The following is a 17,759-nucleotide window of genomic DNA, read 5'->3' on the forward strand; positions in this document are numbered from 1 at the left end:
GACAATTCTAATCCAACAGATAGCAATACCCAGGGAAGTTGTTGTTTTTAGCCAAACTACACTCACATGATGGGTAGCCTAACCATGCCTGGCTAGCTTAGACTTGAAGATTCATTTAAGTACCCAGAACTAAAACGCCTTGGCTTTAGCTCATAGTAATGCGGTCTTGAGTTCGATACAATGCCATGACAGTTATCCAAGATGGAACCCTGTTCTGTTCATTAGGCTACACACACACCAGTTAATGGATATCAAGGCATCTACACTACCCTACCTATGTATTTGGAGTGACACTAATATTTAAATATGGCTCTAAACTCCAGAATTTAGGATTTTCATACATCAGTGCTTTACTGTTTAGAAATAAAAGCACTTTATACATCTAGTCCCCCATTTGAAAATGTCGTAAGTATTTATTATAGAAGTCAAAAGTGTATTATTTGGTCCCATATTCCTTGCACACAATGACTATCAAGCGTGTGACTCTACAAACTTGTTTGGTGCATTTAAAGCTTGTTTTGGTTGTATTTCAGATTATGTTTTGTCCAATAGGAAGTGAACGATAAATAATGGTGTCATTTTAATTGTATGTAAGCATGAATGTGGTTCGTACCATGAATACGGATAACAATGACAATCGTGAATGGTGATGAGTGAGAAAGTTACAGCGGGACCCTGGAGGCAGGTAGCCTAGCGGTTAAGAGCATTGGGCCAGTAACCTAAAAGGTCAGTACTTATTGCGCAAAACATGCCCCAAAACAGAATTAAAACAAACTGCGAATGTATCCAATGAGTTTGTGGAGTCACAAGCTTGATGTAGTCATTGCGTGCTAGGAATATGGTACACTAACATGCTGACCAGACCGTGTGCCATTGCACGCATGTTGATTTTGCCCACCCCCAACAGACGCGATCAGGACACGCAGGTTGAAATATCAAAACAAACTCTGAACCAACTATATAAATTTGGGGACAGGTCGAAACACATTAAACATTCATGGCAATTTAGCTAGCTAGCTTGCTATTGCTAGCAAATTTGTCCTGGGATATAAACATTGGGTTGTTATTTTACCTGAAATGCACAAGGTCCTCTACTCCGACAATTAATACACAGATAAAAGGGTACACAGTTAGTTTTTAGTAATCTATCCTCCTTCTTCTTCGGACTTTATATGGCAGTTGGAAACCAACTATAAGGTGCATTACCACTACCAACTGGACTGGAGTGTGGACCTCAGTTCATCTTTCAATCACCCACGTGGGTATATGCTCCTAAAAACCAATTAGGAGATGAGTGGTGGGGACTTGCAGCGCATCAAGCTTCACATATAGAACCAAGTTATATTTTAGCGCGTGGCTATGCAGACGCACACGAGCAGTGTGGGTGCAATGATTGAATAACATGTACAGTACCAGTCAAAAGGTTAGGAAAAGCATTCGAGGTGAAGCTGGTTGAGAGAATGGCTACTTTGAATTCTCAAATATATTTTGATTTACACTTTTTTGGTTACTACATGATTCCATGTTATTTCATCGTTTTGATGTCTTCACTATTATTCTACAATGTAGAATATAGTAAAGATAAATAAAAACCCTGAAATGAGTAGATGTCCAAACTTTTGACTGGTGTACATTTATTTTGCAACACTCGCGGTGTGGTCCGTATGTGAAATTTGTCCAAACACTTTGTCCAAACACGACTTCTTTAAAATGGGGCACTAGATATATAAATTGCTGTCAGATATTTATGACAATACCATTAAATAAAAAGGTGACAATCTGTACAGTCACCTCATGAAACATTTAATGTCAATTCCTAAATGCTGGAATAGAGAATAGCGTCACTGTCCAAACACATATGTAGGGGAGTGAATAGAGATATGCTGGATATAGGCTAAGCCCTAACACTAAAACAAATGAGAGATACTGAGGAGGGAGACTGAACATCCAACAATAATGTCACACCAAGCATACAAATTTATCACAGAGGGGAAGAAGAAAAAACTGCCTGGCAATCTCAGATTTTCCCAGTTCCCACAGCATGACCAAGAGGCTGTGACCGAAATGGTACCCTTTTCCCTATGGAATTGGATACTTTTTTACTAGAACCCATTTTTCTGACGCAACCCCATAGAAAATCCTGAAGAAAAGGTTGCGCAAACTGGGACGGGAGCTGTTGATCATAGAGCACAGCAAATCTCGAGCATTCCACTCAAAATGTAATAATTTGCATATGAAATGTGAGTAGTGCACCAACCCTAGTGATTGGCCAAACTGGAAAATTCCATAACATAACTAGGCCTAAACCTGTGTTTTTGTGTTTTCACAAAGTAAAAATACACTACCTGACAGCCCTGTTCTAACATGTCCCTGTCGATCTCCTGTTTCCCAACACTGCTCCTGCTATGGTACATGCTGGTTTCAGGTGTGTTGAGGCACATGTTACTCTAACACGCGTGTCCCATGATCCTCCATGCCTACCGTACCCCTGCTCCCCTTACAACAGCACTAGGGTTTCTCAACACGCCTAAAACATTAAGGGACGCGCTGTGGCGTGCGCCACACACAGCGTGCAAGCATGGGCGCATGACCTTTATGCCCACACAGGCATTTACAGTTTAAGAGAAAGCATCTGAACATTTGACGGGTGTAAAAGGCAAGAGATCTAGGATCCGCTTCATCAGAACTCCCAGTGAACACAAGCACATCTGAAGGGTGGTTGTTGCACAGACCCAGAATCAGCCAAGTAACTTGCGGTGAAAAGTGTGTTGAAAACACTTAACTCCAGTAGCAAGCTTAAATTGGGTCTCTGCAACAGCCCCGTAGTGTGGCTAGAAGTGCCTGCTCTCAATACTTTAGGCCAAGATGAAAGTGTGGAGTGCTCTCCCTAAACAAACTGCTTTGAATGTTTGCACCATTTTGATGCCAAATAATGGCATACATGCATTTCTCATGACTAGGTATAGTAACAAGTCCCCACCTCAAAGCCAAAATGTCAGTGTCACTGCTGCAGTGTCTCACTAAACTACTCGCAACAGCGCCAGTGGCCATTAGCTTCTATGGATATTTGAACGAGTGCTGATGCCAAATGTATTAACCCCCCAAAAAAGTCATGATATCTGGAGGCAGCAGGTCACAGGTGTCTTAGCATAATCTACAGTACTAGTCAAAAGTCTGGACACACCTACTCATGCAAGGGTTTTTATTTTTTTATATATTCTACATTGTAGAACAATGACAAAGACATTAAAATTATGAAATAACATATGGAATTATGTAGCAACCAAAAACAGGTTAAACAAATCAAAATAATGTTCAATTTTAGAATCTTCGAAGTAGCCACCTGTTGCCTTGATAACAGTTTGCACTCTTGGCATTCTCTCAAGCAGCTTCACCTGGAATGCTTTTCCAACAGTCTTGAAGGAGCTCCCACATATGTTGAGCACTTGTTGGCCGCTTTTTCGTCACTTTGCGTTCCAACTCATCCCAAACCATCTCAATTAGGTTGAGATTGCGTGATTGTGACAGCCAGGTCATCTGATGCAGCACTACATCACTCTCCTTCTTGGTCAAATAGCCCTTACACAGCCTGGAGGTGTGTTGGTCATTGTCCTGTTGAAAAACAAATGATAGTCCCACTAAGCGCAAACCAGGTGGCATGGCGTATCGCTGCAGAATGCTGTGGTAGCCGTGGTGGTTAAGTGTACCTTGAATTCTAAATGAATCGCAGACAGTACCACCAGCAAAGCCCTATCACACCTCCATGCTGCACCGTTGTAACCACACATGCCGAGAATATCCGTTCACCTACTCACAAAGATACAGCGGTTGGAACCAAAAATCACTAATTTGCATTCAAACCAAAGGACAGATTTCCAACAGTCTAATGTCCATTGCTCGTGTTTCTTGGCCCAAGCAAGTCTCTTCTTATTATTGGTGTCCTTTAGTAGTGGTTTCTTTGCAGCAATGCGACCACGAAGGCCTGATTCACGCAATCTCCTCTGAACAGTTGATGTTGAGATGTGTCTGTTACTTGAACTCTGTGAAGCATTTATTTGGGCTGCAATTCCTCAGGCTGGCAAATCTAATGAACTTATCCTCTGCAGCAGAGGTAACTCTGGATCTTCCTTTCATGTGGCGGTTCTCATGAGACCAGTTTCATCGTAGCGCTTGATCGTTTTTGCGAACACACTTGAAGAAACTTTTAAAGTCTGAAATTTTCCAGATTGACTGACCAGGTCATAAAGTAATGGACTGTCATTTCTCTTTGCTTATTTGAGCTGTTCTTGACATAATATGGACTTGGTATTTTACCAAATAGGGATATCTTCTGTATACACCCCTGAAAGAAATTCCACAAATTAACTTTTAACAAGGCACACATGTTAATTGAATTGCTTTCCAGGAGACAACCTCATGAAGCTGGATGAGAGAATGTCAAGTGTGCAAAGCTGTTATCAAGGCAAAGGGTGGCTATTTGAAGAATCTCAAATATATATTTTTGTTTTAACACTTTGGTTACTACATGATTCCAAATGTTATGGCATAGTTTTGATGGTCTTTGCTATTATTTTACAATGTAGAAAACAGTAAAAGTAAAAGAACCCTTGAATGAGTAGGTGTCCAAACTTTTTACTGGTACTGTATGTGCATAATAAAACGAGATTAGTGTAGTGTCCCCATCAGCACATTGTTTATAGATGCCATACTTTTACTCATATTGCAACGAGGAAACTGTTGTTTCTTCAAAACAGAAAACCAAACAGGATTATTACAGGAGACAATGACAGCAGATATAAACAGAGATGAACACTTCAAGTCAGTGTGTGTGTAGCCTACATTTAACAGGGGACAATGTATGTTGATATCTACGGTGTTCCGATACATTCAACCCAGCAGCAAAATGACATCAATTAATTAATCTCAAAAGTCACGCACACAATAGTCTGCGTCTGCTACTGTTGTACTCATTTTCCCCTTCAACGCTACGGTGTAACACTGAGGGGACGTATGCAAAATTAAGAAACCATTTCCACTGCGAGGGGAGGACTGCAAGACAGAACACAGCCAAAGGGCCCTGCCGCATTAGGGTAACACCAAACACACGCAAACGGCTGTGACCTCACTTCCTTTGACGTCAGCAGTCTTGGTGGGGGATGGGAGAGGCAGAAGGCAGTAAAACTAGCCCTCTTCCCATCGCTGTCTCTCACTAGCGATCCTAGTTTTCATAGGACAAACACGCACAACCCTTTCCTGCTCCAAATACACCCCAGTTACGCAGACAAAGATAAAAGACACCCTTCCCTGTCTCCTAAAGCAGGCTTTACTCTCATAACTGTTTACTCCAAAGTACACAAAAAAGCGACAGATGGTAAATCGCAACATTCTTGTCCACCTCCCCCTAACACACAGAGAAAAAGCCAGCCAGCTAGCGTTGCTCACCTCTAAAATGCATGAGGGCCACGGGCTGGAAAGGCCCATTTGAGTTTGGTGCATCCAGAATCATCGCACTGGCAGCTCTAGTACATGTCAACATCTAGGGGCTGGGGTAGAAGAGAGGATAGCGATAGCCCAGGCTAAGTCGAGGAGCCAGCCTCCATTATAGCATCAAACACTCAGAGCAGAAAATAAAGCTCTGCCCTGCTGCTGGAGGGAACAGGCTAGTTAGTGATGTCATCCTCTAGGAAGGAGCCCGATTGGCCAACCTGGGTCACATGGGGAAGGCTGTCAGAATGCATAACAATGAGGCAGGGGATTGGCTAGTGGGGTGAGGCAGGGGATTGGCTGGTGGGCTGGGGCAGGACCTTTGCTGTGATTGGAGCAGAGGCAGGAGGTCTGGCTAAGTGAGGCACAGCTAACCTTTCCCCTCATTTATTTTTTATTTCCCTCTCAGGCTCACACACACACACACACTAGTCTACCCTACAATAAATGACATTCCCAACAAGAAGAGTTTTTGGCTTATCCTAATACATATCACCTCCCTTATCTTCACTCTAGGAAAAGCACAGAGAGTCCATTTATACATCATAGAAAGTAGGTCAGTTCTATACACACGGACATTTTTAGGCTCTCTTTTCTGGCCTTTCTGTAGCCACAACACCTGGATTTCCCCTCAAACAACATAACACAATGACACAGTGAACGATTAGAGATGTGAAAAATAACCAACACTTGAAGGGAAGCATTGATTATCATTCAGTAAAAGGCTGTTATAAACACAGAATTCACTGCTGACGTGTGTGTGGACAGATGGCCCAGGTGTGAGAGAAACAGGAAGGCACGATTATACAAAAAACAGGAAGCCAGTGAGCGAGTGGGCTCTGCCTCAGCTGCTCTCCCAGAGTGAGTGAGCAGTTACAGTGCTTAACACCAACGCAATGTCCCCATCTGCACCACATAGTGCACACACAGCAATGGCTCACATCCGTCTATTGTTCTTAGTCGTGTGTGTGTGTGTGTGTGTGTGCCAGACTTTTCTGCTTTATAAGACTTTGACACAAGTGTAGACTGACTAACCACGTTCATTGTAAGAGCCAAGTTTCACGTTTTTAATGTCACATGCACAATTACAGCAAATTGCCTTTCTTGCTCGTGCTTTCCCAACAATGCAGTAATCAATATCTGTAGTACTATAAAAAAAAAAAGTTAAAAAAAGTTTAACAAGAACATGAGAAATAGAAATAAAAGCTTGACAAAGTAAGCTACAGTATATACAGGTTCAGTTCCAATACCATATTTACAATGTGCAGGGACACTGGAGTGATAGAGGTTGATACTGTATGTATGTATAGGGGTAAGGTGACTACGCATCAGGATATGATAAACAGAGTAGCATCAGTGCATATGATGACTGCATGCGAGTGTGTGAGCAAATTAAGTGAGTGTGTTGGAGCGTCAGTGTGACTATGTGCGAGTGTGTGTAGTGTGCGCGTATGGAGTGAGTGTGCATAGAGAAAATAAAATAGAAGAGTCGATGTATTCCTCCTACTGTGGTTGATGACCTAAATCCTTTAGGTGAAGTTAGTCATAGTGCATCCAGTGAACAGAAAACACCCCAACTCTAAGCGGGACTCCTTGGCTTTGTTTGTAGCAGGTAAAACAGAACTTGACCAGTCAGGTTAGCTGCTGAATGTTTTCAGTCTGAACTTTGTAGGTCCTGGGCTGGGTGGCTACAGGAAGGTGTGAGGAAGCATTGATGTTGCTATTGACTCATTTCTCAAGTTATTGATAGAGACCTGCAGCCTTGTCCTTCGTTAACTACATTTGGAGCTCCATCTGTTCTGCCCAGTCTCACCAAATATAAAGCAGATGTTGTAGCACTCGCATATCATGGACAGATTTGAATCAATTGGAAATCCTCCAAACCAGTCCACTCACTGTATCATCCCACTGTCTAGTCATGGGGCATTCTCCTGTCTGAAGAGCTGTTGTTCTTCTGATACAGACCAAATAAGCGCACGCCTGCGTGAACGAACACACTTTCTCTCCATCGGTCTGCGGTTTTCCTATAAACTCTACTTTGGCACACGCAACCGGGCTCCAGTTATTTATAAACTCACGCTAGCCTCTACATCTGTGCAGAACGACGGGGTTGATCTTGTGACTCACTCTGGCAATTAACGTTAACAATGTCTGTTTTGTAGCGATTTCAAACAGGAGTCAACGACAGGAATTGAAGACTGAGACCGCTGACCCTCGAGGTTCTATTGACCTCGATTACTGAACTTGAAGCTATTTATCATCCAGCCAAGTCATAGTGGATAAAGTTCACTGTGAGACCACAGTTCCCATTCCCCCCAACAGAGGGAGACAGAGCGTGAGAAACTGTATCCCTCCCAGGACAGTTCCTCTTTTCACACTATCACCAGCTGTTTGTTCATTCACTAACTTTTGGCAAACACTTGCACCTGGAGAGTTGAGGTGATTTTTTTTTTAAAGGCACCCATCTGAAACGCTGTGGTGTTGCTGTCCCCGAAAATAGCATGTTTGTCATGCTTATCAATTATCCTGCGACCGTGGCATAGCTCTTTTCAAGCATTAAATCAGCACATGAACACAGTGCATACTGCATCTTCCACTCAGCAATAATGTGAGGTGGTATCAGGCATCTTTTCCTGCCTATAGACTGCTGTCCAAAAGAGGCACTTACTAAAATAAATAACTTTCCAAAAGCAGCACTCTACTACTTCACTGCCTGTCAGGGCAGGACCACTGATAACATCCATGGCCCATGGGACAATACTTGGAGAAGCCCTCTTGTTGCTGGGCCGCTGGACGTGCCCAGCTGTTATCACGAATCAAAGCTTATGGAATGTGTTGTAAAGACCATAGTAAAACCAAGATAAAAGGTCTCGCATGATCAGAGAGAACAGTCCTTTGTGTCTGACAATGTAGGCTGTCCAGTGTTTCCCCTGTATTAAAATTTAGCAGCGGTGGCTCTAAAGAGACAAGCTTTTAAATGGATACTCGTTAGCTCAAATGACTTGAAGTCTTTAAGAACAGCTAGCATGTCAACGCGCTAACGCTAGAAGCAATTCACTAACCCTAGCAGCCATGCACCCCTCATACCATTGCTGAAAAAAATCCCAGGGGGAAGCACTGCGGTCTGACAGAAGACATAGGGAAGAATGAGAGGTGAATACAGGTCATGACACCATATCACTGCTGAGGTAGCTGGCTTGGTTGGTAACTGTAACAAGGCAAATGTGGTGTGTGTGTGTGTGTTCGGCTGGATTGTCGCCAAAGCGCCAGTCTAGACTGAGTTGAAGCCAGATAGCGGCTCTCCACTTTGCCCTAGAGAGGTTTGGTGGTTCAGGTCATGGTAGATTAGCATGGAGAGGATCCACTCAGTGGTCCAAACACAGCTACATTAAAACTCTAGAATCTCCTAAACACTAACATTATTATGGACTCTGCAAGACTGCATCATCTCTCCTGTAAAATCCGCTGGATTAGCACACTGTGCACTTTCCACATCTTTAAAAGTTTGGCCATGGAGAGCCAACTTAATGCCAGTCACTCAAAGTAGTAACATGATAGCATAGCATTGGATATGCATCTGCCAGTGCTGACATTTTCCATGAGGAGCAGGAGATGAGGTGGGTTGCAGTTTTACACTGTAGCTCCCTGCCAGCCACCCGCTTATCTAGGCACTGGCAGCATCCTGAAACACAAGGACCCGCAGCATTAAAGCCTTATCTCTGGATTTTCCCTAAATATAGACACTTGGGTTAAATCAAGCACAGTCAGTCACTTACATTCAATGTTACCATGGCTTGCGCAACACCGTGGCGGTGCGTTTTATAGCAGGGCAGTGTGGATGTTCAGACACACACACACACACACAGAGAGAGAGAGAAGAGAGGGAGAGACACGGTGTGATTTAAGTCAGATAAGAACGCAAGCAGACTTTTGGAGATGGCAGGCAGCTATGCTAAGGCTGAACTTAAAGTCTAAGCCAAGGCCAGGGGACATGCATCAGTAGGGTGGGCTGGGAAACCAAACCTATACATGGTTCTGTCCTGAGAGACTAGTTGACTAGAGTCAATCAAAAGTGGTTCAAAAGGGTTGGGCAATCTTATGTTAGTATCGGATATTGATGGTGACGACATCGTGATGTGACAGACGATGTATAGCCCATTTCAACTTGACCAGCACCACGCAGTAAGGAGCTGACCGGGCAGCGCACAGCAGGGCCATGCCAAGTGGCCTATTCCTTTGCTACAGCCTGCATAACCTATTATTTCAAGATGTTAAACAATTTACAGAATGCAAGAGAACAATGTAAACAGATGTAAGACTTATACCAAGCAGTGCAAAATGTCCAGTCAGAAAGAAAAAAAATCCCCCCCCCCCAATGTTGGAAGATCTGGGTCATATAGCCAAAAAGCCTATTTTGGTATTTTCTCTCCATTAGATATGAATATGACTTCGGTTTTTATGCATGCTGGCTTTCTACCGCTGCGCTACCTCATGATCAAACAATGAATTATCTAACGGAGTTCTAGGCTATATAAGAAAGTTAAGTTGTTTTTGAATAACATAAAAACATGATAGGCCTAAGGTAATGAAAGAGGTAGAACAAACAAGAGCAAGATAGACAAATCAAAAGATAGTTTCAACAAACCTTACAGTTGAAAGCCTAGTCTATTATAAAATAAATTATTCATGCACCCCTCATTGCTGTTGTGAACCAAATGGCCAAAAGCCAAATCCTACTAATTAAAAACAACCTATCAAAAGCATTAAGTTAGTTATGAAAAGTAATTCTCAAATAAGCTATTCTAATAAAGTGTTTAATGTCCTAAAGTTGCAGCTTTCAAAATGGGAACAATTGTGAAAGTCAGAGTCTACAGGTGATTCTCTCTCACAGCTTTATTTTGAATGACAAATATTACAGGCAACAAGAAGTGAAATTGAGCAAACAAGATCAAGATGGAAAAATCTAATGAGAAGTCAAAAGATACAGCTGAGTAAAGCTTAAGAAAAGACATATGTAGAGTAGACCTATTTCCATTGCCTATTGTTAGCAATGTAGGCTACAACATATAGAAGCCCAGGCCTAATAAGAATGTAAAATTAGTCAGTGATGTGAATGATTTAATAATTATCCAGTTCTGGGGACAGCAGAGTTGCGTTCTCTGCAGCCGGGAACCTTGATGATTTTAGCTGCCCCCCCCCGCTCTAATTAATAAATAAATAAATATATATACACAAACCTATTAAAAAGATTTTAGTGAGTTACAATTCATAAAAGGACATTCATTAGGCCCTAATCTGTGGATGTCACAAGATTGGGAACACAGATATGCATCAGTTGGTCACAAAAGAAATAAAAAGTAGGTGCGTGGATCAGAAACCAGTCAGTATCTGGTGTATCCATCATTTGCCTCATGCAGCGTGAAACATCTCCTTCAGAGTTGATCAAGCTGTTGATTGTGGCCTGTGGAATGTTATCCCACTCCTCTTCAAAAAGGTTGTGCGAAGTTGCTGGATATTGGCAGGAACTGGAACACACTGTCGTACACGTCAATCCAGAGCACCCCAAACATGCTCAATGTGTGAAATGTCTGGTAAGTGTGCAGGCCATGGAAGAACAGGGACATTGTCAGCTTATAGGAATTGTGTACAGATCCTTGTGACATGGGGCTGTGCATTATCATGCTGAAACTTGCAATGCCGGTGGTTGAATGGCACGACAATGGGCCCTCAGGATCTCATCACAGTATCTCTGTGCATTCAAACTGCCATCGATAAAATGCAATTGTGTTCGTTGTTCTTAACTTATGCCTGCCCATAACCCCACCATGGGCCACGCTGTTCACAATAGCAAACCTCTCGCACACACAACACCATACAAGTGGTCTGCAGTTGAGAGGCCGGTTGGACATACTACCAAATTCTCTAAAACGACGGAGGCAGCATATGGTAGAGGAATGAACATACCATTCTCTGGCAACATCTCTGGTGGACATTCCTGCAGTCAGCATACCAATTGCATGCTCGTTCAAAACTTGAGATATCTGTGGCATTGTGTTGTGTGACAAAACAGCACATTTTAGAATGGCCTTTTATTATCCCCATCACAAGGTGCACCTGTGTAATGATCATTCTGTTTAAATCAGCTATGCCACAACTGTCAGGTGGATGGATTACCTTGGCAAAGGAGAAATGCTCACTAACAGGGACGTAAACAAATTTGTGCACAACTTGAGAAATAAGCTTATGTGCGTATGTAACATTTCAGCAAACTTGTATTTCAGCTCATAAAACATGGAACCAACACTTTACATGTTGCGTTTATATTTTTGTTCAGTGCAGATAATCTGCTTTTACCTATAGAGTGAACAGTGACACAAAATAGGTCTTTGAAAAAACTGTTCAGAGCTAGGCGATATGGCCTAAATATAATCTAGATTTTTTTTAAACTTTCGAACGATTCACAATATCTTGACTTTAATGTTCTCTAAATAAGCTTTGCTGTACAATTAAAATGTAAAATACACTGCATTTCAAACAGTCAGCAATAATCTAAAGTAATTCAGGGCCTGTGAAATGATACCCAACCTAAATATAAGCCTTCCAGAACCATAATACCTTGGAATAATTTAATAAAAATAGTTTAACCTGTCTTTTTTGCAATAGTCACTGATCTGGCTTTCAAGTCAGTCTATGAAAATGCCCTTTGTTACAAATTTAACCAAAACTATGCATAATGCACATTCACTAATAATGACTAACTTCTTGTTGCAGGTGTTTTAGAAAAGTAAACACAGGTCTCAAACAATCTTAAAGCTCATGTGCTAGTGAGTAGTCAGCTAATCTGTATATGTCAAGTTTAGCCAATAATTTTCATCTATTTGCTAGCTAACAAGGCAGAGCAGTTGAATTGTTATGAACTCACTTCTGTATCTCCCCAACTGTTTAAACAGCATATTATCCTGTCCACTTTGTTCAGATGTTGAAATTAAAAGCTTATTTCTAAGAACGAGTTGCCAATTCCTTACATAAAATTGTGTTTTATGTTTATTGCACATTTATTAAACAGAATAGACAGCTAGTATAACAGTCATTGGCTAAAATGCAGCAAGTGGTACCACAACGCTGCACGCAACAAACCGCGCATTCATTTTCCAGAAGCCATGTTCATTGATGCTCCCATTTGAGTAGTTTCTGCTGAGCGCAATTTCAGTAGTTGAAAAATAAAAAGGGTCTCGTTAGAGGTTCACTTCTCCTCTATTACAGTAAAATAATGTCTCCATTTGTTTCGGTGTCTATTTTACCAATTATGTTAGACCAAACCTCAAATAGCAAGTTGAAACCGCTTGTCAGAGGAAGAAGTGATCTTTGTTGCTGTGAGTGGCAGGTTAGAGGCTTGGTGTGTGTGTGTGTAAACAAAGAGGAAGAGGCAAAGCGAGAGGTTTCAATCTCACCAAAATCTGCACAAAATAAGCCCAATGCATTTCTATGGGCTTATTTTGGACCTAAGCTTGCCGCCACCCTTCCCGCCTTTGGGACAACAACTTCCATTGTTAGGGCGGAGACATGAGCATCTCGTCATTATATACAGATCTCTGGCGTAAATGGGAAGGTGCATGCCACAGAAGGAACGAAGGAGGCGAGACCAAAAACATGTGACGTCACCCCGCTCCTCCGCTCTCTCCACTGGCTTCCAGTTGAAGCTCGCATCCGCTACAAGACCATGGTGCTTGCCTACGGAGCTGTGAGGGGAACGGCACCTCCGTACCTTCAGGCTCTGATCAGGCCCTACACCCAAACAAGGGCACTGCGTTCATCCACCTCTGGCCTGCTCGCCTCCCTACCTCTGAGGAAGTACAGTTCCCGCTCAGCCCAGTCAAAACTGTTCGCTGCTCTGGCACCCCAATGGTGGAACAAACTCCCTCACGACGCCAGGTCAGCGGAGTCAATCACCACCTTCCGGAGACACCTGAAACCCCACCTCTTTAAGGAATACCTAGGATAGGATAAAGTAATCCTTCATACCCCCCCCCCCCCCCTTAAAAGAGTTAGATGCACTATTGTAAAGTGGTTGTTCCACTGGATATCATAAGGTGAATGCACCAATTTGTAAGTCGCTCTGGATAAGAGCGTCTGCTAAATGACTTAAATGTAATGTAAAATGTGAACAACATGTGAACAAGCGGCTCATAAAAAATAAAAATAAACTTGATTCTTGCAATACAGGCATTTGAAATATCATCAAAAACTCATTATTTATTTAACTCGATATATCCCCCAGCCCCAAATAGCCTAGGCTAGTAGTGGCGTACTACGCAGTCATACTTTTGAAGGCAAAAGAATGGGCTGCATTACAGAAAGGCAAGGAATAGACTAGATTAGGTCCAGTCATACCTTTGAAGGCAGGCAGCTTTTGCAGCTCTCTGTTGTTGCTGAGGCTGAAGCGGGACGAGCTCTGCCTCTTGTCCTTCTTGACAGGCATCTGGGAACCCAGCTGCTTGCCCTTCAGCAGCTGAGTGGTAGGAGGGACACTGTTACTGCCTTTTCTGTTGGAGCCCTGCTGTATGAAGGGAGGGAAAGAGTAGAGGGGTGGATCAGAGCATGCACCTGGGTTTGTTCAGGAGACAGCAAACAAAAAAGAAAAAAAAGGACCAACAGGGAGGGACTATTCATTTCAAAAGGTTTTAGCACAACCCAGTGTTGTCCCCAATCTCCCCTAGGTTGGATATGTAATTTGGTGAATGTGGGCAGTTTCTCCTGTCTTGTCCAATCTGCCTGCTGGGATCCATTCATCACCACACACATACCACAAGGGGGGTGGGAATTGTCAAATTAACTTAGAAACTCAACTAATTTTGCCCTTCACACTACAAGACAGGGGTTTAGGGTTTTAGGCCTTCTTAGTGAGCCGCCGGCTGGCTGACTGTCTGTCTGGGAGACTAAAGCTGCTGGACCCCGTGATGGGCCTGGATTACTGACGCATGTGACCCAACTGAAGGTCTTTTCTCCCGGTGATTCATTTACCCAGTGTGTGCCAGCTTCTTACTGTGCCAGCTTCTTATTAGCTTCATATAACAGCTATAGCTTCATATACTGTATTCGCCTCATACTGAGGCTTGTCAGGCCCTTGGGTTAGAGACCGAGAGAGGTGTGGTTCATACATCCAAAACACACGAGATGGATAGAAAATAGGTTTAGCTATATCAACCAGAGGCAGAAATGTCTGTTCAGAAAAAAGCAGACTACATATTAACAGACCTCTCTGCTTACATTTAGTGCCCTTTTTAACCTTGCTCAAACAATGAGAAAATCATGCCAGCTCACAGACCATTGGCACTTAAACAAATGAAATTACCAAGCCTGAACCAGCCTGTCTTAATATGACTCCCATGTTTTTGTCGTTGTCCCACAAGCATCCGTGAAGAGAGTGGAGCCTGGCTGTACGCAAGGAAGGGGTGGGGGCAAGGAAGGGGTGGGGGAGTAATACAGCAACAGCTTGTTGTCCTTCGATTTAAATTTGACACAAGGTTGGCGCATTAGCAGATCTGCCTCATGGCTGATGACACACAACAGATAGATAACCCCGGATTATAGCCCCAGAGAGGGGCAGACAACACAGAATAAAGAAATGCATTACTGGGTGTTAACAAGGGACATCTTCCATTCTATGAGCTTTTTTCATTACTGATTGGTGTGTTTCTGTGGGTTCAAGGCCACATCTTCGTTTTGGGTCTTCATTATATTTTCTGATTTGAACTGACATAGCTAACCATCTCAAGTGGTCTCAGAGCGAAAAAAAATTGGGGATAAAAATGGGGCGGGAAAAAATATGAATTTTATAAAATAAAAAAAAGGTTAGTTATTGCATCTTAAACTTTAGGTTTCGTACACCAGCTTCAAACAATATTTTTGGTTATGGAAAATATATTTAGAAAGTACATTGATTCCCTACACTATACATGCTTGTTTTGTCACAAACTGAAATTAGGCAAACTATTCGAATTTTTGCAACCACGAAATGGCAAAGAATTTTCTGCATAATCCATTTTAATTCTTGCACAGAACCCAGCCTAGCTGACACAAAGCAATTTTCCTGATTTTGTACCACTTTTTTCTCTGGCCTCCATTAGTCACCCTAATGATGGCCATCCTACAAGGGTAAACACACGCATAACTTTTGAACAAATTGTCAGAGACAAAGTTCGGACCATTGGTTTTCTTAGGGGAGTATCTACACAATAAACATTTTACCTATTGGACAAAATAGATGCATTTTTGATTGGACACCCTAAAATATGAGACAAAATATCCACAGGAAAGTATTGTAGTGGCTACCATGTTTTTGAAACTGACTTCAACACTTACAGCTAGTGTCATCTCCATGTGATTCAGGTTGAAAACAGCTACCTGGATAGACCAAATGGCATCCAAATGGAAACGCTTGCATTCAAAACCAAAGTTAATTCATATTTAGTTGGTGATATAACGTTAGCTAACATGCTGACATTATAGCACATGCCGCGTGCGCTGCAAATAAATGTACACATACATGTTATTCAATCATTGCGTGCGTCAATGAGCATCTGCATAGCCAGGCCCTAAAATTGAACTTGGTTCTATTTGTGACGCATGATGCACTCCAAGTCCCACCTCTCCTCATTGGTTTTTAGGAGGATATACCCACATGGGTGATTGAAAGATGAACTGAGGTCCACACTCCAGTTGGTGGTGGTAATGCAGCTTAAAAAGTTGTTTGCCAACCGCCATATAAAGTCAGAAGAAGCCTGGAGGAAGAAAGATCACTAAAAACGAAATGTTTACCCTTTTCTCTGTGGATTAATTGTCTGAGTAGAGGACCTTGTGCATTTCAGGTAAAATACCAACCCAATGTTTATATCACAGGACAAATTAGCTAGCAATAGCAAGCTAGCTAGCTTTCCATAAATGTTTAATGCTTTTTGACCTGTCCCCAAATTAATAGTTGGTTCAGTTTGTATCACAGATCCAGCTGTGATTGGGAGTCCCACAGGGCAGCGCACAATTGGCCAAACGTCGTTTGGGTTTGGCCGGTGTAGGCCATTGTAAATAATACATTTATTCTTACCCGACTTGCCTAGTTAAATAAAGGTTAAATTAAACGTTTTATTTTTAAGTCGAGTGCTGGTGGACAAAATCAACATGCGAGTGTTGGTGGGCAGCATGCACGTGTTATAACGTTACCTCAATGTCCGAGTTCTCTTGTCCTCCAGTTTTGCCAACTTTTCCATATTTAGGAGAGTCCTGTAAAAAAATTTTAGATGCATTATTCACCAGTCAGCTAATGTGAACGGACAGAGGCAAGTTTTGACTAACGTTAAATTAGCTAGCACTTCGTTAACTTTTCCGCTAACTAATGTTTGACAGTTGTGGTTAGTTAAACAAGTTGTGACTTTAAAAAGTGAACTTTGTAGCAAATGTTAGCTAGCGTTTATGTACCACAAAACGTACATACGGTAACGTTAGGTATTAACGTTACTCGTTAAACTATAGCTAGCTTCACTACAACACTCAGGTAACTAGCAAGCCTAGTTAGCTAGCTGATGATGCGTTGATGGGACATTGCAAATATCGCGTCGAAGGGTGTCTGTTCGTAGTTTTAAAACATAAAAAACTTGCTAGTTTTGTTAATACACTGCACTAGTGTCAACTGTTTTGCAAGCAAACTCCTAACTCACCTTCTCTTTTTTCGCTTTATTCGGCATTGCACAAAAATAACCGCCGTCGTTCCCGTTTTGACACACTGAAGCTAAATCCTGACAACTCCACTGTACTAGCCGTTCGCCTATCCTCTCGGATATGATAGGCTGATATCTGTCAGGTGACTCAACGTGCTCTGAAAGAGTGCATTGGATGGAGTTCTTTATACTTCGTGATGGAAGCACCCTGCCAGCGAGACAAATTACAGCATAAGTAAAGTATACAGTCATTGGGTGGGTCTTTCTTGTTCCCTCTCCAACGTAGCAGTTTTTATTTTAATGTGTGGGGCTAACTTTTTTTAAATGAATCTGCTGGAGACCATTCAGAATTATAATGTCAGTTATCTATAAATTATTATTTGTATTTGTGTCAGATGCTCTGACTACGACACATATCTATTTCACAAAGAAATAACGATGCACATTAGCAAATATGTGTATGTAGCTATTACTAGTAGCTACTGCAGTTAGTGCCTTAAACATCATGTTCAATATGCCGAACTCTTTCAGTCACTGTGTGGGGTAGTCATGGACGCAGATGCC

At 42.2% G+C, this 17,759-nt stretch overlaps 1 protein-coding gene across 4 annotated transcripts in view; it reads right to left on the bottom strand.

Moving 5' to 3' along the window:
- LOC139556577 (serine/threonine-protein phosphatase 2A 56 kDa regulatory subunit gamma isoform-like) overlaps positions 1–17,349 on the bottom strand; it is a 30,908-nt gene extending 13,559 nt beyond the window's left edge. The window contains exons 1-3 of one of the 4 annotated variants that reach the window (XM_071370699.1): positions 17,196–17,349; positions 16,702–16,761; positions 13,876–14,038 (exon numbers count right to left, since the gene is read on the bottom strand). In XM_071370699.1, the coding sequence (XP_071226800.1) occupies positions 13,876–14,038; positions 16,702–16,761; positions 17,196–17,222 (250 nt within the window). In that variant the 5' untranslated portion in view covers positions 17,223–17,349. Of the gene's footprint in view, positions 1–5,442; positions 5,655–13,875; positions 14,042–16,701; positions 16,762–17,195 lie in introns of those variants that run through there. The other 3 variants (XM_071370703.1, XM_071370700.1, XM_071370702.1) reach the window with 3 other exon arrangements.
- Between the last annotated feature and the right edge of the window lie 410 nt (positions 17,350–17,759).

The sequence above is a fragment of the Salvelinus alpinus genome, chromosome 27, assembly GCF_045679555.1.
Source record: "Salvelinus alpinus chromosome 27, SLU_Salpinus.1, whole genome shotgun sequence".
NCBI classification, from domain to species: Eukaryota; Metazoa; Chordata; class Actinopteri; order Salmoniformes; family Salmonidae; genus Salvelinus; species Salvelinus alpinus.